The 22,978-nt window shown below is 36.8% G+C and overlaps 1 protein-coding gene across 7 annotated transcripts in view; it reads left to right on the forward strand.

Annotated features, from left to right (window-relative positions):
* Positions 1 to 22,978, forward strand: part of L3MBTL3 (L3MBTL3, histone methyl-lysine binding protein) — a 90,644-nt gene that overhangs the window by 20,602 nt on the left and 47,064 nt on the right. For 6 of the 7 annotated variants that reach the window (XM_026070013.1, XM_026070012.1, XM_026070014.1 and 3 more), the window contains 9 exons: positions 2,483 to 2,594; positions 4,882 to 5,041; positions 6,059 to 6,200; positions 8,448 to 8,532; positions 10,863 to 10,954; positions 13,614 to 13,718; positions 15,374 to 15,509; positions 20,619 to 20,710; positions 21,272 to 21,423. In XM_026070013.1, coding sequence (XP_025925798.1) covers positions 2,483 to 2,594; positions 4,882 to 5,041; positions 6,059 to 6,200; positions 8,448 to 8,532; positions 10,863 to 10,954; positions 13,614 to 13,718; positions 15,374 to 15,509; positions 20,619 to 20,710; positions 21,272 to 21,423 — 1,076 coding nt within the window. The remainder of the gene's footprint in view (positions 1 to 2,482; positions 2,595 to 4,881; positions 5,042 to 6,058; positions 6,201 to 8,447; positions 8,533 to 10,862; positions 10,955 to 13,613; positions 13,719 to 15,373; positions 15,510 to 20,618; positions 20,711 to 21,271; positions 21,424 to 22,978) is intronic. The other variant, XM_026070018.1, reaches the window with a different exon arrangement.

Below are 22,978 nucleotides of genomic sequence, written 5' to 3' on the forward strand. Positions count from 1 at the left end.
CTGTAATGCCTTTGTGCAGCATGTCGCTCTATACTTTTATTTATTTCATTTTTAGGCAGTTGTGTCGTAAGTTTTTGGTTGCTTTGCCTCCCCAACTAAACCAGAGTATGACTGCTCTAACTTCTGCATTCTCCAGTCACCTTCTGAGAACTTACCGTTTACTGTAATGCTGGAGTTCTAGTTTGGGAAACGGCAAGCAAAAGTAGTCCTATCTGTTACAAATTCACAGCTGAATAGGACCTGGAGGCCCTTGATGCTCACAGATGCAAGGCTGTAAGTAAAAACAGGAGTTAGGGAAGTCAGACTTAGCGGTTAGCCTAAAAGTGTTGTCACACTCTTCTGGGTGCTTAGACAGCAGAAAGTGGTCCGGCATCATGACCTGTTAAAGAGCTGTTTCCTTGGCAGTTAGGCCATCTCTGCCATGAACAGCCTCAGGTAAAAGGGCTGTCAGGAGCAGTGATCTCTTCAGTCATCTGTCTATGAGTCAGCTTGCTGGAGTTAGGTGGCCTGGTTGGTCAAAAGGCAAGTCAGGCCACTAGCAGAGCTGGCTAGAGTTACATTCTTGTGTATTACAGGAGGTCCTAGTGAAGAATGAATGTGTGTTTAGTGTAAGAGCTTAGCACTGATCAGATCATTCAAAAATATTTCAGGTGTTCATTGGACTGTTCAAAAATATGTTGGTGTATGCTTGTTCTGGCTGATGTAATATAAAGGTACAGGACTGTTCCAACAAACTGGTTAATAACCTCCATGTACACCTGTCAGTTGGTGTGTCACCAGATGCAGCACAGTATTTTAGTGTGTACTCACAGTCTACTTACTGAACCAGCTGTTGTAGAATTAGATCTCTTAAAAAACAACACAGACTTTGTCTCTAGCACCCACCTATTTCAGAGGCAGCAGACCAAGCACAAATAGCAAAAAGCAGTTTAACAAAAAGAGGAGCCTGATTGGGTATGTAACAGTCAATTTTAAGAGGCAGGGATTCTCTTCTGAATGATATCTCCGCTTCTTTTCTTTGCATGGAACAGTGTTAATAACCGTCTGCAAACCTGAATCTGAGCACGTGTTGCATTTGGTTGCCTTTCAAAGCTGAACTCATGGTCTTTCAGTCTAGATGGATAGATTGTCAGTTTGTCCGCACTTGCAGATCTGTTGTAAGTGTAATAGATTATAAATAAAAATCTTGGCTTCAGGAATCATATGACTGTGTGAGGTCCTCCTCTTCTTCCTCTTCCTCCTCTCAGTTTATTATTTCTTAACTACTAGGATTTCTTAGGACTTGGTGAAACTTTCTGAATGCTGAGATTGGAAGGACTGTATTAGTGAAAACCCACTGCTAACTGTGATACATAAGTAATGAAGCTCACCCTTGCACACACTGAGGGTGGTTTATTTTCTGTACCATAGCACAGTAGTCCAAAGTGAGTGGAAATGATTCATCCTAGAATCTCCTGAGGCACAGAGAAGATGAATATAATGTCAGGCAATTGTTCCCCCTCTCATTTTCCCAATTTAAAATTGCCTGATTAGAGAAACAGAAATATTCTTCATGCTGCTGCCACCAAAGAATATTCTGGCAGGTGCGTACAGGGAAGCTTTGAAAGGCTCTATCTGACATAATTTTTCCTGTTGATCTCCTTTAGTCATAGCAACTCACTACCAGAGAACTGTCCTCTGTGATAAAGCTCTAAGAGTTACACCACTTTGCTTTAAAGTAGAATATCGTGGACAGAATACTGCCTTTAGTTCAACCCATATAACCAGCTGGGCCTACAAAAGTAGTGACTGGGAAGCTGAAGTTTATTTTCATCTGGTAGCACTGTAATTATTACGGCATTTGGAAGATGCTTTGCTGCTGGCAGCAGGATGGATATAACTCACAGTGATCCTGTGTAAGCACAGCATGTGGGATATTGTTGAGCCTTGCTTCTGGCTGACAGTAATATCACATTCAGCCTGTAATTAAACAGTTCATAAACTGCCTTGAGATGTTTGTTTATGTGCACTTTACAGCAGAGGAATACTGTGCTTTTGGGGGATGCTGAAATTTCTGTATTCTGTGAAACACTTGTATTTGCCTTTCAGTTCCCTTTTCTTTGTCAAAAGTACTCAGTGATGGGAGTGCATTATTTTGCTGGCAATGAAAAGCATACTGTTAGTTGTTTTTCCCAGAAATTTGTTATTAATTTTTCTATTCTTGTGTTAAAGGTGGATATTGATCTGTGTATGTGTGTGGATGCATCTATATCAATATCTATTAAAAATAATATTTTTAGATAACAAAATGAGCTTGTGTTTTGCTTTACAGAAACAAGAAAGGCTTATTTCCTATTCCTTGGGGATGAGCAGAAGCACTAAGCAATTGGATAATACAGTGAGGATACCGTGTAAAAACTACCTAGGTTTATAGAAGAAGAGGTCCTGAGAGAGCATTAGGAAATTTTTACTGTACTTTATGCCATTTGTTTTGTTTTCTCAGTTTAGAGTGAATGAATTTGGAGCCCTGGAAGTGATTACAGATGAAACTGAGATGGAAAGTGTTAAGAAGGCAACTGCTACTACAACTTGGATGGTGCCAACTGCTCAAGAAGGTCAGTTAAGAGACTTGGCATTTTCTGTGGTAGACTGTTTTTTGTTTGATATATCAATTTCTCTTAAAGATTGCCCCCCCAAATTTAAAAAACTTACTTACTTAATACACAGAGTATTTCTGATGATGTTATTTGTTTTTTAGGGTGTGAATAAGTATCAGAATAAATGTGCTTTAACTTAAAGGGAATACTTCCACTGTTAAACATCTGAAGTTGAATTATAGCCATTTTCTTCTAACACTAACAGTAAAGTTTTCTAAGTTTAGGTTTCATATTTTCCTGTTATGCTTTATTTAATTTGAAGAGTAGCCAATTTCTTACTCTACTTTAAATTATTCCTATATTTTAGACATTGTTTTTGTTGAGTTGGTTCTCCAGACTGCCCACAGACTTTGCTAGCTGCCTACAGTTAATTTATGCCCAAAGCACTGTGGATTGTAGACAGCCTTCACATAAAATATTATGTGAATATTATGTGAAAGCAAACAATAGTTTGCTTCTCAACTGCTGTCATCAATGTCAATGTAGGTCTGCACTGTTCCCTTGCTCATGCTGACTATGCTTTTTTACAGTGATAAAAATAAAAAATTAATAGCCACATACATTTATCTTGAATGGTAAAATTCGAATAGTTATGTAGTATCTGTCTACGAAGCAACATGCTACATGAGATGCTGTGTTTCCCGGATGTATATTACTGATGTAAGAAAACACCTTTTTTGTCCAGGGAAAGTTGGTTTGCATGGTCATAAATTCTGAAAAATATTTTTGATACAATGACTCCAGCAATGGTGGAGTAGCATGCAAGAGAATATAACAGCTGTTTTTGTGACTGTGCGCGGCTACCTAGTTTTTGTCTTTGTTGATGTTAGATTTTATCAATCTTATTTTTAAATATGCATTCTAAAACTTCTTTGAAAAACAGGCTCTCAGAATTTCAGTTGAATAACTATCAGTAACTTTCCACAAAAAAAGATAAGCAAAGTCAATGGAAAATTTTCTTTGCTACTGCCCCACCATTAAGCCTTAATTTTCATGTTAATTTTATGAATGAGTAAAAAGTTTCTACCAGTGGGAAGGTAGTTTGGACTCACCTGTGAGGTCTAAGACTTTAGACTACAGCTACTCTGTTCTGTAGGTCTCCAGGTCACTGATAGTTTTTCCAAAGATTCAAGATCCAAATCTGGGACAAGAATGTGAACAATGTAATCGTAGAATATGCTTCAGAGTAGATGCTCTCTTTAATTTGTGAGATCACAGTTTCCTGCAATAAAACAGATAGTTTCATCCCCTGAGTGTGGTAAACCTAAAAAAATTATGCTACTGAATTAATGTGTTTTTAGTATCTTTTGAATTAATTAATCACCACATGTCTTACACTGCCCTTGATTACTTTATGGGTCCCCAAAGATATAAATTTGCTAGAAGTATCAGTTGTKAGAGGAAATAGTTGTTTTGAACCATTCACAACACTGGACTGTAAAATGTAACACACAAACAATGGATTCTCCTAGCGGAAATATTCTGCAAACAGAAAAGTTTATTTGACTCCATTTTGAAGGACAGTTCAGCACTCAAGCAAAAGAAATAGTCTGTGACTGGAAATTTGCCTTTCTGGGGGGAATCAAATTGAATTTAAAAGTATACAGCAAACTAGAGAACTTTATGGTGCTACATACTTCCCTGTGAGGGAAAGAAACAGAATTCTCTCCTCAGCTACATGCTGCTTGTAGGGAGTCCTAGGTTGGGATGAGTGAGTAACTTAGTCTAGTATTTGGAAATCTACTTGCTACCAGTTAGTGATTTTTATTTATAATAGATTTCAGGCGTGTTGAACATTAGCTACTGAAGTAAAAGACAATAGAATGCAATCAAGGATTTACTTCCAGAAATAAGTTCACCTATTAAAAGATAAGTCCTGCAAAACCTTTTTCCCAAATGACTCTTAATATGGGTCAAAAATCAAGCATGTCAGCAGGACATGAGGTGATAAAGTCCATGCCTTTGACAAAATTCGCTCCTTCCATGATTAGCAACATCAAACTGTTAATATCCTCTCCGTTCCAGTGGTGACAGAAGCATGAAATCAACAGATTATTTTCTGTAGTACTGCAATATGAACGTGACTTATTTGTGGAATACTGACCCCATACAGGCAATGAGTCTCATTCTTCATTCTGGCAAGAATGGCATGAGTTCAGCTTTCTATTTGTTTGGCAAGGCCTACTAGGGATGGTTGGAAATGTATCGCCTCTACCTAAGTGAAGTTACTTTTTTCATTGTTCAGCCTTTTCAGAAAAGACAGGGATCCCCACAAAGTTGAAGGAAACTGCAAAAGTGGATGGACTTGTTTTCTGTGAAAACTGTTATCGCTATGGTACCATAGAAGAATTTGTTCCTGAAGGGAAATTTTGCAGCCAGAAATGTGCCCAGCAAGTAAAAAACAAGTAGGTGCAATTATAAAGCATAGATACAAAGAATTTGGCATAAATGCAGCATGAGATAAACATGGTGGGATAAAACAGTAATGGTGGGGCAAAGGGAGATACTAAGCAGCCACGTTTTCATGAGTCTACACCAGTTTATAATGTTCTTTCACTGTTTTTGGAGCGAATGTATTACAGAATATGAAACCTTTGTTTTTTGTCTAACACTGRTGTTGAAGGCGGTCTGTTTTGCACAGAAAGCGCTATGTTCTACTGTCAAATGCAAGCAATGAAACACTTAGTCTATGGGATGCATGAATCAGTGGCAGACTCCCACCCTGTTTCATAATCATTGGAATTAAGATAATCAGTAATGAGATGGTTGGTGTGGTAAGTTAATTATAATTAAGTATAAAAGCTGTATTATAGATGACAGTGAGTGGAAACATGAACATGCTGTAGTTTCTCAGTTGCTTTTCTTTCAGCTAGTGCAGTTCATCTCACCACAAATGAAGATTTGTGTTCGTGTGTACATTCTGTATAGTATATTGCATTATGGCAGTTTTTAACATCTATGGCTTTGTGCATATGCCTTATTTTTAGTTAATTGCTTTGAAGCTGTCTGTTGTGGTTCCTTGTTTAGCAATTTACAGTCACATACCAGCTTTCTCCAATTGGATTTCTCAGTCTTAATAACTACTTCTTCTTTCCTTTCTTTAAACTGCCCTGCAGTCCTAAATATTTCTCAGTTTGCTTCTCCATGAGGTTTGATGGTACATGGGAAAGACACATGGTTTAAAACATGCTGAACTTGTTCAGTGTAGGCTGACAGCTTTCCTCTTGCAGTTGCTGTTGTATGTCTTCCAGACTAATTGTTTTGACAGATGTCATTTTCAGTAGTATTTCTAAGACTATATTTTGAATGATACCCTGGGACCTACAGACACTTGACCTTCAGATTTACTTGTTTTTTTACTTGTTCTGTGGATGTAAGAAGTGAAATGATATTGGCTTTATGTCATTGTGTTATTCTTGTAGTAGAGAACCAAAGGAGGAAAAGTCCAACGTGGAATGCAGTGGCGAAGATGATTCCAAAGGCGTTCGGAAGAGAAAAACAAAGTTGCCTTTCAAAGAAGAGTCCAAGGATAATGGAGAGAAGAAAGAGAAGCCTGATGAAACTGTTAGTATGCATCATAAACCCATTCCTGCAGATATGTTTAGTGTGAGTTTTGCCTTATATTGCCATGTCGGTGGCACTCACACATCACTCTACAAAAGTGATGAAGTAACTGCATTTAACAAAGCCACAATAAACAGTCGGTTCACTTACCAGTTTAGTTATCCCTTATTGCTAAATAATAATTATTGATAATAACTCATCTGAGCTGCTTTTTACCTTTTGTCTTTTTTTAAGAAGAGAGCAAAAGGAGTTTAATGGAAAGATGATACTAACCTAGACTTGTTATGACTTGAACACAGAAAAATAAATACATATTTCCTTACAATTGTTACTTTGTCAGGCTGCACATTGATAAATGATTATAGGCCAATAATTGATTTGCAAAGAAAACTAAATTTAAGYTAGAGCATAAATTTGATTTTCTTAATTTAAATTGCTTTAAAGAAAACAGCCAAAGATCTGCATTGGTTTTCATCCTTTCAGTTAACAGGACTTTCTTTGATTCAGGAGGGAGTGTAACTAAATTGCTTTCTTTCTGGTCTTCTAGCAAGCAATGATTACCGCATTTGCCATGGGTAATTATAGAGATATCAAAACACATAAAATTAAAAAAAGCATCCAGGTGTTAAAGATAACAGATTTAGCCCAAAGCCTTCCTTGTGCAATGAACGATAGGTGAACTTGTCTGACAGTATCTGAAAAACATGCATATTTTTAAAATGCGTTTTTAAATGATGGTTTAACATACCGATAGAAACAACAATAAAAGTGTCCATTATTTCCTGTCTTGATCTCCACTACTGTACCTCAGTCACTTAAAACTCAATATTTACTTTTTCTTAAAACTATGTCAGATTTTCTTTGTTGCTATGGCACTTTCTTGATATGCCCCATATCACTGACCTTCTTTTTGATCTGATGGTCCTGCATTGATACAAGCTTGGCCTTTTCAATTTCTCGATGCTTGAACTATGTCAGTGTGATACAGTTTGAACTGAGCGTGTTTACAAAGAGGAATAACCTAATTTTCAAGGTTTTTCTTTCTCACTTTAAGAAAATACATGTGGCTCTTGCTGTCATTGCCCTGCTTGCTCTGTAATGCTTTTGGCATATTCCAGCTTCTGATGACAGTTGCTACCTAGAACTGTTTGCTGGCATTTGGGAGAAAAATTTCATCTGAGCTTGACCCATCTTTTCTGGAGCACTGCACAGTTATTTATTTTTCTCATCCAGAAGCAGCATATACAGTGTCAAAGGCTTTGKTTTTTTTTTAATTTTGCAGAATACTGTAGGTGTTTTGGCCCCTTATAAACCTCTAGCTGGCTACCAGTTTATACAGGTGTTTTCTTAGGGCTGTTGTAGGACATGCATGCAGAGATGTATCACTGTGAAAGGTGGCTATGGAGTATTTATTAAAGGAGTGAAAATGAAAACTGAAAAAATGAGAAATGGACGGTGGTTTAGTTTTGTTTTATGTTGAAATGTAATGTGCTTTGGAGTACATTTTGTTTTTTCCTTTTGGAATTATACTTCATTTTAGGACAACAAATAAACCTATCATTGTACCTTCCCATTATACTTTTTTTCCCTGAAGGTGTCAAAGCTATTGGGAGAAGCACAGGAAGAAGGGGAGAGCACTGCAGTTATAGAAATGTGCAAGACAGAAGACACACGAGTTGTTAGAAGGGAATTCATAGTTGTCCAAATAACAGTGTCTTAGGCAAAAGCTGGGGAACAGCTTCTTTGCTTTTGCACCTTTGCCCTCCCAAATGAGTACCTGTTCTATTCGTTAGTGCTAACAAAACTGTTAATGAACAGCCAATAAGAAGGATCGATGTCATTTTATATTTAATAAAGCAGTTGTACATTTAAAAAAAGACTAAAACTGCGAGAGATTTTCTTTTAAATTATTTTGAAAGCATGAATACATCAAAGATGCTGCTAGTTTTCTCCAGCTCACCCTTGCCTGCTGAAGGCTTCATGATTTGCATGCCCTGGCTTAGACAAGGCTGGCTTGCTGAGTGCCAGGTGTTGAGAATCCTTGTTTGTCATTTTCGCCATGTTGGGAGTGATTTGTCATTGATTGATTTCTGTATTTACTATTAGACATCTACAGCTTATTTGAGGTACTGGGGAGCTGTGTCAGTAGCCATTTAAATGAAGACAGAGTTAAACCTTGGGCATCTCCATTTTAACTGTATTAGACTTCTGAACTAAGGAGATTATTGTACTCTTCTTTTAATTTAGGAGGACAAACATGAAGGAAGGATCTTGAGAGTCTCACAGCGAACCAGAAGAAAAAGAAAAGGGGAAATAACAGTTTTGAAACAAAGTAAGTTAGGTTATGAAACGAAATCTCAGTATTGCTTATTTATGTGTGCGGCTATCCATCTTTTACTGTGAATTGCCAGCATTATTTCACTGAATCTGTAACCTCTATTGATTAAATTTTAGTCAATTCTGTAAAAATATTCTACTGGTACTCTTTATGGCAATTATGTGTAGTGGATTGAAGAACTGAGGGAGCCAAGTGAAAACTTCTGGGGGAAAAAACCCATCACTTGGAGATTGATTACCTTTACAAAAAGCCAGCTTATATGCCTCTGGCAGTGTAGAGAAGCTTGTGGTAAGTGTAAATGTAATTGATGTACATTTTAGGCTTTTTTCACCCCTCCAAAGAGTCCTGGTATTAGAGCAAATCAGGCCCATTGAGTTCCCAGCTTTTGAAAGACATGTATTAAGCAGAAATGAAAGTTTACTTTTGTTTCCTTAGGGATCAATTTTGTATCTACAGTATGTGCTGGAAATAGATACTTTTATGGAACTGTTTAGGAATAATTGCTATTATCAGTCCAAAGAGAAATATGCTGCATGAAGCAACATAATAAAACATATTTTAAATGAGTGCTGTTTTTTCAAGCTATTTGTATGATAGATACTTTTAGGAAGATTCAGAGAATCAGCAGCTATTATTCCTCAGTGATACACCAACCATAACCTACATATGGCCCTCTAAGATACTTCTTATGGTAGACTGGGAGCCATTACTGCTAACCTCCTCTAGTAGCAGTTGCCTGGCCACTAAGCAGCACAGATCCAAGTAGCTCTGCTACATGATAGGCAGATGAAATGCTGACTGAAGATGCAGTACTTCAAATGTTATGGAAGATGCCCCACCTGACACAGAATTACTCCTGAAATTTAAGTATTATTTCTACAGTTGTTTGTTTCCAAAGCTGAGACAGTGTGAAGCATGTGTGATACAAACATACTGCTGATGCTCTGTGGGAATTGCTGCTGTTCACTGACAGAATATCTGTACAGATTTCTATTTCTTTCATTTATTGGGGAAAGTGTCATTTCAGCAGAAGAGATTTGATGTAAAAGACTCATTTATATTCAGAAGCAAGCACATCAGTGCATATTATTGTGCTGAGCAACATATCTCTTAAATAGTATAGCTCAAAACTGGGTAAATCACAAGCAAAATGAATGTTTTAATAGTATTAAGTGATCCCTGTGATTTATTAGATTTATTATCTTTTGGTTAAATTACCAGCTTTTTTCAGGAGGGTCTGGCATGACTGTTGGTATGGTGCATGTTTAAGTCAGAAATGCTTAGATAGCCAGGGTGTTACGTAAGTGGTTTATTTCTCTTGTGAATAGCTTTCAGTTGGGATCAGGTCAGCATCATACTGTGCATTGTGAGAACTCAGCCTGACTGCACGAGCTCACAGTCTGAAATGGTGACATACGTGTACAGAGGAGAAATTTTAGGCAAAGATCAGTAAAGAAGAGTTGAGCTGTATGAAAGCAAATAGATACATGGACAACCTCACAAAAAGCCTACATGGGCTTTTGCTAGTGCAGTTAGTACCTTGTTTTCAAGGTGTAAAAACTGTTACTCACCAATATCTCCTTAAGATGGATTACAGTCAATATTATAATTAGTGTGCAACTGTAGAGTTTGATATTACACGAACAAACCTGAAATCAGAGGTTTCCATGTTACAATATTGAAATAATGGAAAAAGAAAGTGCTGGTGTCAATTTGGAGGTTTGGAGAAATTATTGTTAAATCTCTGCCTTTCCATCTGAAAGCAACAAAGTATGAAGTGATGGATTTGGTTAGAAACATTCTGAATACTGTCAAAGAATAGAGTATTGCAACTGTGATTAAAGAATCTCCTAAACCCATCCCAGCTGCTATCTGATTGAAAACACTTTCCTGAATTGGAATTCATTCTTTTTCTGAAGAAACTTCTTAAAATATTGAGTTACTTTATGTGATTTGGACTGATCTTCTGTTTACACTTGTTTTCAAATCATACATGTAAGATCTTAATGTTTTTTTGGAGCAGTAGGGGAAAAGGGGTAGAGGGCAAGGTCTCATAAGTTGTTCTGGTCACCTAAAAGAGCCTTTTTTGTTACTAATCAAGAAATGAACTGATATAAACCATCCTATACAAACCTTCATGTTTGTGGTGCCATTAAACCTATAGACCTATTACTTTTCTGAAATAAATCCTGAGAAATACCATGAATGCATTTAATAAAATGTATATTTGAGATAGGTATGTTATAAACTTTAAAATGTTTATTTTGATTGCTGGAGAAATCGACAATTAGAGAATTCTTTTGATATTATATGCTTCTTTACAGCTGTACCCTCTAAAGGAAAGCAAGCATGGTGTTGGGCATCCTATCTGGAGGAAGAAAAGGCCACTGCAGTACCAACTAAGCTTTTTAAAGAGGTATGACTTCTGAAGTTGAAATCAGTCAACCATGTGAGATAATGGAATTTCTAGGGAAATTAATTTAAAAAATAATATTGGAGATTTTACACTTGAGGAAAACCCATCTGATTAAAATAATGCTATCCAGCAGTAGTCATCAAGATATGAAGAATATGTATGAAACAAGTTATCTTTCTTCACTTTTTTAATGAATTCTGTGGCTGCAGATGAATACTGTGAATTGAGACTACAGAAAGCAGCTGCTTTTACAAAATCTGCAAGTTCTAGCCTTTCCTTCTAATCTCTGCAGCCAGAAGTCTGATACATAGCCTCAGTTCCTATGCCATCTTGTTCTCTTTAAATATGTTTAGAAAGGCGATGCAGAGGTCATCTTTTGGCTTGTTGCTTTGATTTTATTACCTGTCTTTTCGCAGCTCTTGTTAATGTTACATTTTTTTGCTACATCGGATCCTAATTTGGCTTGCTCCCATATTACCTGTCATCTGATTGGATGTCAGATCGTCGGCTCTCGCTTGTCCTTTTTCTGCTATGGTAGCCTTTGCCGTTTGTCATTTCAGTGCTTTCTCTTGTGCTTTCTGTCTTGCTTGGAAGAGAGCTCTATATGCAAATCCACAAAGCTTTCATGCTGTCTTCTTCTCTTGTAAAACCTGGCAAAACATGCGATCGTCTTAGCTGCTATATGTCTGCTATGTATCGTTCTAACAGTATTTGCATTAGTTTTTGATAAATCTGTCCTTACGTGGAGTCTGTTTCTTGCATCCATTTTGTTTTTGTTTGCTTTATACTTAAACTGTTAAAACTTTCATGCAGGGATTAGTTTTTCAGATTACATGTATGAGTGATGCTGACCTCTAATTGGGGCTTCTAGACATTACTGAGATACAAAACTAATTAAAAAACAAAGTAAAGGACTAAGACTGCAATGTCCATAATCCAAAAAAATTTTTAAGTGAAAGAAAGGTAGATACCTGACCATTATTTATTATATCCCCTCTGCTATACATGGTTGAAAATTTGTCAAGAAAAAAATCCTGCTAAGTAGTGTCTCTATCTGGAATGTAGATTTAACAACTGTAGCTATGCCTGTCTGAAGTTCCATAATAGGTCCARCCTATAGGTGCAGGCAGGATCTTAGAGGTGTGGTTACACATCTAATAGCAAGCCATTTTAAGCCGATTTCAACTGGTCTAGTTTTCCATTTCCCTTTCTCTTGTCTGCATATTCCTGCCTATGTGCTATGCCCTGTGGTTTTTTTCCTTGGGTTTATTTTGCTGTTAGATCAGTTGCAGCCGAAGCTACCAAAGAGAGAGTTTTCTTCCTTTTGAAAGTCTGAGCCCTGTCTAGGTACCTTTCTCTTTTCATTGACTACAGAGTTAGTGCAGGTGACTGGATAGCATGTATAACTTTTAGGTAGCGAAAGTTAGGTAAAATACATCCGCTCTTTGGGTTTTTCTGTATTAGTTTCCGAGCAGAATTTCGGATATTTAGGCACAAGTTTCCTTATATTTATTTCTCATCCAAATTTTTGGTGGGGGGGTTGTATATTGTTGTAACTATAATTATAATCTCATTTTATTAGCTAATGCATATAGTCTTTTTGTTTAAAACCTTATTGTTAAAGCCTTCTGTCTAAATTTAGACAAAAACTATGACTAAATTGTTGGGGTCACTGGCATCAGAAGCATAAAAAATGGTTTCAGCATTTAATTCTCTTTATAAATACACAAGAGGGTTAGACCAGTATTCTGTATCTCACTGCCCAAAAACAGGGGCATAAGGGGGACATAAGGGTAGGAGGAGCATATATGATGCTTCTCCCATGTTTTGTTTGTAACTGTTTGAGATGTATAAACTGTCTAAACGCACTGTGAATTTAGTAATACCCAGAGAACCCTCTTTAGCTTTATTKAATTATTTTGCTAATTTTTTTCCCCCTTGAAGACAGGGAACAGGATACATGGGTAGCTGATGCCTTATGTTTGAAAACACCCTGTTTTCACTTTTTCACTTTTTAAATTATTTTTTGAAAGATGCTGTTATGGGTTCAATGTCGTGTGACACAAGGGTAATAATGTTTCAGTGATGCAAAAATATTTCTGGAGAAAATAGCTAATCTTGAGCCAACATATGAAGGAGAAAATGGTGTTAAAGAGGCCATCCTTATATATAAAGAATCTTGTTTTTCTACTTTGCAGTTCATCTTTGGTGGCCTATGAAGTAGAAGTGAAAATGCAAAATGCAGCATTTTTGTCTGATCATTATAGTAATGATGACCACTAAGAAGGTGTCATGGTGCCCCTGTACAGACTGAAAAAAAATAATTACGTTGTTAAAATATTTTATTGGTAATTAGTGGAAAAAGTTGAGGGCAAATCATGTTTTCTGCTTTCCATGGGTAACTTTTTTCTTAATTCTTTGTAATTTTCTTTGGCACCCTGAAGTTCTAAGTCATTCTAGTATCTATCTGTTTTTCAAACAGTCATGAAGTTCTCTTTTACTGTTTTTAAAAGTGTGGAAGTTATTTATTTATTTAGTGATTTACTAGTTCTTTCAGAAATATGAATAGTCAATAATCATTGCTATTTACCTTATAGAAGTAGTTTGTCTTTCTTGGGTATACTCTCAAAAGCATTGAAGCTGTTCTTTTCCATTCCAGTATCAGTCTTTCCCATACAACAAAAATGGATTCAAAGTAGGAATGAAACTGGAAGGTGTGGATCCAGAGCACCAGTCAATATACTGTATTCTAACGGTGGCTGAGGTAAGCTGCGGGAGTGTGAAGCTGAGAACAGATGTGGTGTAAGATTACAGAAGAAATTAAACTGGAACAGCAACAGTTGAAGGTGTTGTGTATTCCGTAACAAGTAGAGAGAAATTCTGTCTAGGAAGATGTCTGCCTCAGAAACATACAAAGATTTTGTCTAGTACCATATAGCAGTGACTATTTACATACATTTAATGTAGGCAACTAGAGAAAACAGTATTACACAAGTTAGATGATGTGTGTTTTTCTGTAATCCTGTAGTTTTGATTAAATCTATATTTAAAAGAGAAAATAAGTAGGAAGACTGTAACTATGACAACCTATAGTTTGTATAGAGTTTATTTAGTTTTATTATAATATTTACAGGTACTCCATTTATTGATACAAATACCTAACACTTTATTTTGTTGCAAATGTGTTACAATTTTTTCAGTCTCGTTGCCTCAGAAATTGTCTGTATTGGCAAGTTCTACAAGTTAGTATACAACGTAAACTCAGTTTATCTTTGTGCTGCAGTTTATGAAGTAATTTATTGCGTGACTAGTTTCTTTGCTTTTAATAATTGAGAACTCAGTTTCTAGTTGCATTTTGCATGTCTTTTAAACATACCTTACATTAGTTTTTATATAGGTTTACTGAGGATCTTTTTTTGGTTTTGTTGGTTTTGTTTTATAAATTAAAATGGGGAAACAGGAATAGGTACTCTGCTCTATATTGYTGTTATTCTAGACAGCTGTAATTTCATAGTTTTGTATTTTAATAGTCTAAGTTTTTGCCTTCCCATTTCTGAAYTTCTTCATGGCCTCTAGTCACATCCCCTTTATGTGTATATCTGTTTCACTTTTTTGAGGATAGTATGTCAGTAGATTAGTATTTCCTGTGTACTTTGTGCTTGGCACTAAGTGACAGCTCATATTTTATGGCAGGATGGCCTGAACTCCACATAATTCTGAGGAGGTAAACTGAAAGTTATGTCAAAGTGTCAGTTAAGTATGAAATACGGTGAGTTTTTGATGTCAGGAGGTTTTCACTGCTGAAAGTTATGGCATTTACTACTCAGGAAGATGTGGAGAACTTTTATACAGTAGTGAGGGATTGTTTTTCCCTTCCTTTTGGTAGTTAACTTGCTACTTCATGGAGAATGAAGTTTTGGAGGATATCTCCATTCTCCACTAGCATTTAATCTTAAATAACGGCTCTCATTATCTCTCTGGAGAGCTTGTTGAACACAGTCTGTTTTGGAGTTCTAGCAGTGCTCTCTTGCATATTGATTAATCAGTATAGGTTGAAAGTCTCATCATCTGTGCCTTCTCTATGATTGTATCTGATGTATCCATGCTCTTCCTTAGGGTTTCTGTTTTATTCTGATGTTGGGTTAAACAGTTCTCAAGTTTTTGAACACTAATGGCAATATCCAACTCTTATTTAATGCTTTTCACCAGAAGAGGAGGCACTCAGATTGAGAATTACTTAGCATTTTATTCTTCCCCCTTTATCATGTGAATGTGTTCATCCAGTGTTGGCAGAAGCAAAAGTAAAAGGCTGACTGAATGAAAGCACACTGTTAATGTATGTAATACCTAACAGAAACTCTTATGTGTAGGGAGAACATCTTAAAACTTAGTATGTATTTTGTACATTCTTGCATTTAGGTTTGTGGCTACAGAATACGACTCCATTTTGATGGATACCCAGATTGTTATGATTTCTGGGTGAATGCTGATTCTTCAGATATTCATCCTGTTGGATGGTGTGAGAAAACAGGTCACAAACTTCATCCACCTAAAGGTATTGCTTAGTCTGAGATGTGCGCATTTTTCATAGCTCTGAAATGGAGACTGTATATGTAATGCTGTGATTTCTTTCTGTTTTGGCAGAAACTTTTTTCTTAATTGAGTCAGAACACTTGAACATCCCATATTATACTCTCCTTTAAGTCTTGCTAAAATCTGGAGATTGAAATCCTGCCTTTTCTATTCAGCAGAAATTCACAGAATGCAGGACAACAAATTAACCAGAAGAATCATTCATAAGGCATTATGAAAAAAAGTTAAGCAACAAACCTAGACCCCAAATAAATCCTTCTTTGCAATAAAACAGTAATGTACTGGTGAAATGTATGCTCAAACTGAGGTCTCACAGTCAGCTCAGAATCCCTTAGTGGGCGGGCTGAGGACATTTTCATTATTACATGTTAACCAACATTATTATTAATGTGTTGACACAGACTAATAAAGATGGTGCTCTTGCCACAAAGAGTAAGCTTGGAATAGGGACAAAAAGAGGAACTAACAGATAAGGAGGGACAATAAGGGATAAAATTACAAGCCTGGAAGCATAATCTGTTCATAGTCTATGTAAATAATGTAAGTGTTGAAATATGTGTAATTTGCTTGTTTAATTATTCTGTTTCAGACTAGGTAACTATTTTATTTCAGCAGATAGAGGGAGAGCACCTGTGTGAAACTCTACCATTTCAGAAGGGATAAACGGGCTCCCTTTTTGGGTAGGAAGGGAGTATACAGGGATGAAGGGGTCAAATCAGACAGGAGATGGAGAAATAAATGGATGTGGTATTTTGACTTATACAATAAGAGTAGGATAATATGATTTAAAAAGGCTGCAAAAAGATGAATGTACAGAGAGTCAGAGACTGATTTATGGAGAATTATAAAACTGTGGATATAGGTGCTTGGTTGTGGAAAATGAAGGTAAAGCCACTGAAAGTGTATCGGCAGCAGGTCTGTCAGTTGGGGGGAGGATGGCATTTTTGCAGTTGAACCTTGTGGGAATATGACAGAGCACGTGTTCCTCTTCTGAGTACTCCACACGTTCCACTCTGGCTACAGGGCAAGAGTGCTCTGTGCCACTGCTGCAATATGTGACGTTTCATTGGAACATAGTTCTGAGTAATTGGTTGTGTAGAAGTAGTAATTTCTTGAACATAAATCAGAGTTTCTCAGAAGGTTGCCCTCTCCTGAAGTAGTGACTTATATATGGTAAATGAATAGTCCCCAGTTTATATAGAATTATTGATGTTATTGCAGCATGCTTAGGAAGTTTTGTACCTGTGGTGCAGGTTTGTTGTCTTTTTTTTCATCTTAAATGGCTGTTTTAAAAAGCTTAGACTTTTGTTAACCATAAATTACTGCTGCTGGAGGAAAGTTAAAATCTTTCTCCAAGTCACTTTTATGAAAATGTTCTTCTCTTCTAGTTTTAAATTGGTGATAAAACTGTTCTTCAGTTCATTTTTTCACCACCCTGGAGCAGTGGGTGGATCTGTTTCTTAGGAAAGTCACGGAGTCAATCAGAGGTTTTGAGGAAGAAAATTTATAAGGTTGTATAAAGGTAATCATCAGAAATCTGGTTGTCATTTCTGCACAGCTGTGTAATCCCACTACCCCCAAGACATACGAATAGCAAGATTGTTCCCTGGTATTTTTCTCCAAATCCAGCAAAATACTCTGCCCTCTGTATAGATTGGCTCCTTCACTTCAGTGTTAACCGGTTTCATCATCGATGTAGTATGGTGGGATTGCTGAAACCTACTTGTGTACTCATGGGACTTTTTCCACTGTCCCGGTGAAACCTTAGCTGACACATGAGATGGAAGAGAAATAAGAATCAGTAATGGAGACTCGTACATTGATTGGAAGGAGGCTGAGAGGAATTGTTCTTTCACCAGTTAAAGATATTTCTTCTAGTTTTGCAACAGTAGGTTTTCACTACTTAGATTAACTGATATTTGCAGAGTTACATTATTCCGAGGGRAGGGAGAAGAAGTCAGTCTTAGATTGTCAGGGTTTTTTGCAGGATTTTATTGCGTTTTGAGGGGGAAAAAAAATTTTTTTTTAATATACAGTACATTTTTGTGTCCACAGAATTTTTTTTATGTCTAGTGGATCAACATATAGGTGGACTGACAGCTTACATTTTGCTGTGGTATTACATTTTGATAATGCTTTCTCTGTAGTACCCATTGCAAACCATATGGGTACTAAAGCTGGTTCCAGTTACAACAGTTTGCTTAGGGTATAGCATTGTATATAAAATACCACCTCACAGCAGAACTTAGAGGTTTGCATTAGTAGCCCTTCGTTTTCCAGATATGATTCAAACTGGTGATCTTTACACTGTAACCAATAAACAACTTGGGACCTGGTTGCTGGAGATATGAACAGATGCTACTGCAGTCTTTCTGCGCAGTGCTGACGTCGTTGATTATGCAAGCTTGGGCAGAAGTGTCCTGGTTTTACAAGAGAGGGTTATGGGCAGGATACTCTCCAGAGGACTTCTGGGCTCAGTAATGGACTCCCTGTTTTCTGAGAAGGCTGAAAGAGGGAAACTTCCTGAGCATGTGCCTGAATTAATCTTTTTTGTTAGGTACGGAGGTTCTGGAGGGAAGGGAGGCTCTGGTAAAACCGACTGGTGTATCTTGGGGGTTGGCAGGGGAGGGCAAGGGAAGTGAGAGAGGAAGAGGAAGAATATTGTTAGAAGTGCTTTCTGCTCCCTACTTGTATCCTTATTTATTAAAATGGAAGGGACAGGTTATTCTCAGTCCCTCCCTGTCAGACAGGCCTCACAGTGGCCTTCCCACCCCCATGGCAACAGAGGCACCAGCCTGCAACTTGGTCTCCAGCAGACACGTGGGCGAGGTCACCGGGAGAGAGCGGAGCTGCAAAACAAAATTGTTTCGCAGAAGAAAAAAAAAAAAAAAAGTGTTTCAGAAACTGTATTCATTCTGCATGCAAAGGAGGTTATCTTTCATCTCTTATAAATGAAATGTGCAGAGAGAGGATGGATGTGTGTGCATGCTTGTAAAGGCGTTATGGGCTTGAAAATAGTTTTGACACTCCACTGGGATATGGGAGACTGAGGTTTTAGTTGCTACTCTGCCTTGCAAAAGAATATCATAACAATATGAATATATTGTAAACTGAGTATAGATTCTTGCATCATGCCAAACATCAGAGTGAAATTAGCTGAAGTAAAGGAACTTCAAGTTTTGCTGTTTTTTAAGACACCTTGCCCAAAGGGATGGTCGGTGATGTCTAACAGACTGGGGCAAGGACCGCAGGAGTATCACACTTCTATAATAATGGATTCAGCTGGTCTACAGCAACAGTGTATCAAGACAAGAGGTACTGGAGTACAAAGAAAAGTATATTTATTAGGACTTGGGGATTAATTTGTATTAGCTAATATTTAGAATGAAAACCAAGAAAGGCAGATGTAGAAAGAGTGAAGTAAAAGCTTCTTTACTTATGATGCCTAAGAAAACATAAGATTCTCAGAAGGTTAAACAGAGCTGTTGTCCGTGGCATATTTGAATAGCACTTCAAATAGTCAAGAGGTAACATAATTCAGTATTTAAGGAGATCACTCACTGGAATTGGTAGTATTTTTGATCTTGTTTTACTGGATTGTAACATAGGGACTAAAATAGATATTCCTATAACTATTATTTAAGGGGAGAATAAAGGAAGAAGACTACATGCTTGCATCTCTTAGCATTGCTTTAATGATCAGAAGTATAAGTGGTTTGATGTGAATTATTTTATGTAATTCACTATATTATGATTTTTTTCCCTGAAGAACCTAGTAGTAAAAAGAAATCCAGACTTTTTTCCGAGTGTTGTATGAATACATAGAATAAAAAATATGGAAAGTCTATGTAGGGAATAGTTTACAGTGTAAATATGTTATGCATACAGGGTATATTTTGCATAAGGGAGTCTGGGACATAGATAGTGTAAACAATTTTGATACCACCTGGGAAGTTTGTTTTCAAGCTAGTGATGCTGTATTGGTGATAGCCTGAGGATGTAGCAGGGCGAAGTTTGTAGGAAGAGGGAATTTCTTGTGTTAGACTGATTGGCATAGTTGGAAAAGCTTTCAGGCCTGTAGACCCTTTGTTGCTTGTGAAACAGAAGCAACAGGCTGGAAAGCTGCTTGAGAGCAGTTGTTTTGAGTTTATTCATTGTTCTCTGTCACTCAGACCATCAGAGAAAGGATAGTCGGGTCCCTGTGAGGTAGAGGGGAGAGGGATGGTAAGGTGTGATTTTCCTGGGAAAGAGACATATGAATTGTAGCTTGTGCAGCTTGTTTGCTGGGAGGGAGGGAGGTTATAACATAAAACTGATATCTTATTGAGACTGTGATTTTTGATATCTGGTAGAATTATGGATTTCGGTTTCCAGGCTTTCCCTTGAAGGTGTTTTGCTCCTTGAGGACCTTCAGGTCCCTTGAGGGTCAGGACTGTGAGATCAGAGATCAAGGATAGAATAATAATTTTGTAAGAAACATTCCCCAGCTTGTTTTGAAGCTAACATTGAAACTGAGCTGAAATCTCCTGAGGTCCTGCCTAGTACTTTATTCATATGACTACTATTCTTCCTCCTAGATGAAGATTAGGAACAGTCCAAATTTCAGTCCTAGACAAGTATGAAAAGCTAATAATCTGTAGCTCAGGAAAGCATAGTATTTTGTAAAAAAAAAACTTTTACATTTTGGTAAGGAAGCTCAACAAGCCCTAAATAAAGAACATGATTCCTTATCAAATATCAAATGCCCAAATAAAAATAGAAGTTTCATCAACTTTCTTTTGAACTCTGTAAGCTACTTTACAGTGTGCCTTGTTTCCTCAGTGTTTCCTCAAAGTCTCCTTGAGTTTATATTGGGGTAAAATTAGTAATTAAAGTGAATTTTCCCTATGTAGTTTATATGAAATTAAAATACTAATTGACAGTGTATGATGCTTTTCAGTTTTGAAATTGTAAAAAATAGTTCAGAACTAGATGGAAAAATAATTTTATTAATTATGATCAACACACTTACATGCACCTTGTGTCTCATGCCTATTTTATTGTTTGTCCTTCTTTTATGGCCCTCATTTAGGATACAAGGAAGAGGAGTTCAGCTGGCCCGCATATCTAAAGGCATGCAAGGCTCAAGCTGCTCCTAAATCTCTATTTGAAAACCAGAATGTGGTAAGTACTCACTTGTTACTGATAGTGTGGAAAGTTGCAAGTGGGCTCACATTTAGGGTAATGAACTTAAAATAGATTTCAGTGATTGCAGACTTGAAACCCTGTAAACGTTTTTATCTTAAACTACAATAAATTCATTAATAATCTTTGTATCAGTTCACCTCTGAAATTCTGATCCACTGATTTGTTTTGCTAATCTGTTTAAAAATCTGACACATCCAGAAACAGTATATTAAATGAACTTTAGTAATTTTTATTATTACTGTGTCTCACACCATAATGCTGTAGAACAGGTACAGTCTTTCAGGAGGAGCATCTGAGACAGAGTCAAAACCAACACTTTTCAATTTTAGCAGCATGTTCAAGGCTTTTTTATTTCATAAACCATGAGTCTGTCTCTGTGGTTGAGCATCTCTCATGTCAACTAATTAGGCTGCTGCCATTCTGTTGGGGCAGCTAATTGGGAAATTTAGAAATGATGTGAATGTTTTGATTGTGGACACTAAGGAGATTTCTGGTTTTATAGTATTTATCCTTAATTAAATGTCTTTCTCTATGTAGACAGTGATTCCATCGGGATTTCGAGTGGGAATGAAACTTGAAGCTGTAGACAAAAAGAACCCTACTTTCATTTGTGTTGCTACGGTAACAGACATGGTGGACAATCGTTTTCTGGTTCATTTTGACAACTGGGATGAGAGTTACGACTATTGGTACGACATTTTTGTTTTGTATTCTAGTGAACTGTATCAGAAGTGTATYAGCTTTAAAGCAGTGTTTTCGGTGATACTTTACATACTGTGCATACAGTCACCATATCACCTTTTGCTAGATTTATAAGCATGGCCACCAGAGTGTGTCTTGATGGCAGACTGGAGGAATCTGGTATGTATGTCAGGCTTCACATAAAAAATTTCCAGAGGTTGTCATGAATAAGTGTTTTCTTTGCATGTGATCCTAAATCTGGAGTTGTGGAGTAATTTCTCACTTTAATTATGCAGTATCTCTGAGACTGATATCTTTAGTGAAGAATATGCACCATGACAATGATTGTGGTTATAATTAGACTTGCATTTAGTTTTGGATTTAAAGAAAGGCTGCATTTTTTCATCCTCAGGATCCATTCTCTTGGTCCATCAGGTTGTTTAGACTGAACTTTAGCTGCCTTCTGTAAGGCTTTAGCAAAACTTGGTGTTAGTCTTTTGTGTTCAGTGTTCCTCAGTATACCCTGGTACCCTGACCTGTATTGGAGATGGCCTTCCTGCATGTTGTAAGGTGRGGGCACTTTGTGTACCTATTTGAAAAGTCAGTGAATGGAGCAGGACACATTATGAGCATAAAGATCCTGAAGGACATTCAGGCTTTGGATATCACAGTGCAGGTCTGATTTTGCACCTGCACCTTGTATTGACAAATCATTTAGAGCAAGGTAATATATTCTTTGAAGAGTAAGTTATTGCAGAATAGCTAAAACGTTGTAAGTCTATGTCTTGGGTCCCATCATGGCAAATTAATTATATAACTCTGCCTGTAAAAAGAAATGATAAAGTGTTCTTTATGTATATTTGAATTCTTAGGTATGTGTTAATGATCATGGTGTGAACCTGTCATGTAACTTTAAAACTTTGTGAGTCCATCTCTGGAGATAATAATTGTAAGGGCCTTATGACAAATAAGCTGTAGGAAAAATAAATTATTGAAACAGTGGTGAGCAGGCATTTCAGTGAGGTTGAGATTTGAGTAACAAGGTGATAGGTCATACAAAACAAAGACTAGAAGGATTAGTGATTATTTCCGTGATGAAATTATTAATACAGAGCTTGTTTCCTCTACAGATCAGCAAGACTGGAAACTGTTAAAAGATATTCTGAATTTCCTGATATTTAAATACTAACTTAAATAACAGCTATGCTTTTAGTTAATAATGAAAACAGCATTTATGCAAGTCTTTTCATGCAAATGAATGCCATGTGATACAACCTGTAGTTAGTTTGTTCAGAGGTACCGTACCTCTGCAAAACATTGCACTGTGTATAGCAGCCATATGCTGAATTTCAGCTATGTTAATATGCCCATGTCAACAGGAATTCTGCCCACCAGTCTTTTCAGAGGAGGGAAAAGCAGTCTATAAGTACATAATCAGGCTTTACATTTTTACTCTCATATTATTCTGAAACAGGATTTCTGAATTTCATATGTAAAATAAGCAAAATAACACCTTTCTAAAAGATAAGGGAAAATTGAAGTGAAAAATATTTAGGTCTTTGA

Source organism: Apteryx rowi, unplaced genomic scaffold (genome assembly GCF_003343035.1).
Source record: "Apteryx rowi isolate R43461 unplaced genomic scaffold, aptRow1 scaffold_301, whole genome shotgun sequence".
In the NCBI taxonomy this organism is placed as follows: domain Eukaryota; kingdom Metazoa; phylum Chordata; class Aves; order Apterygiformes; family Apterygidae; genus Apteryx; species Apteryx rowi.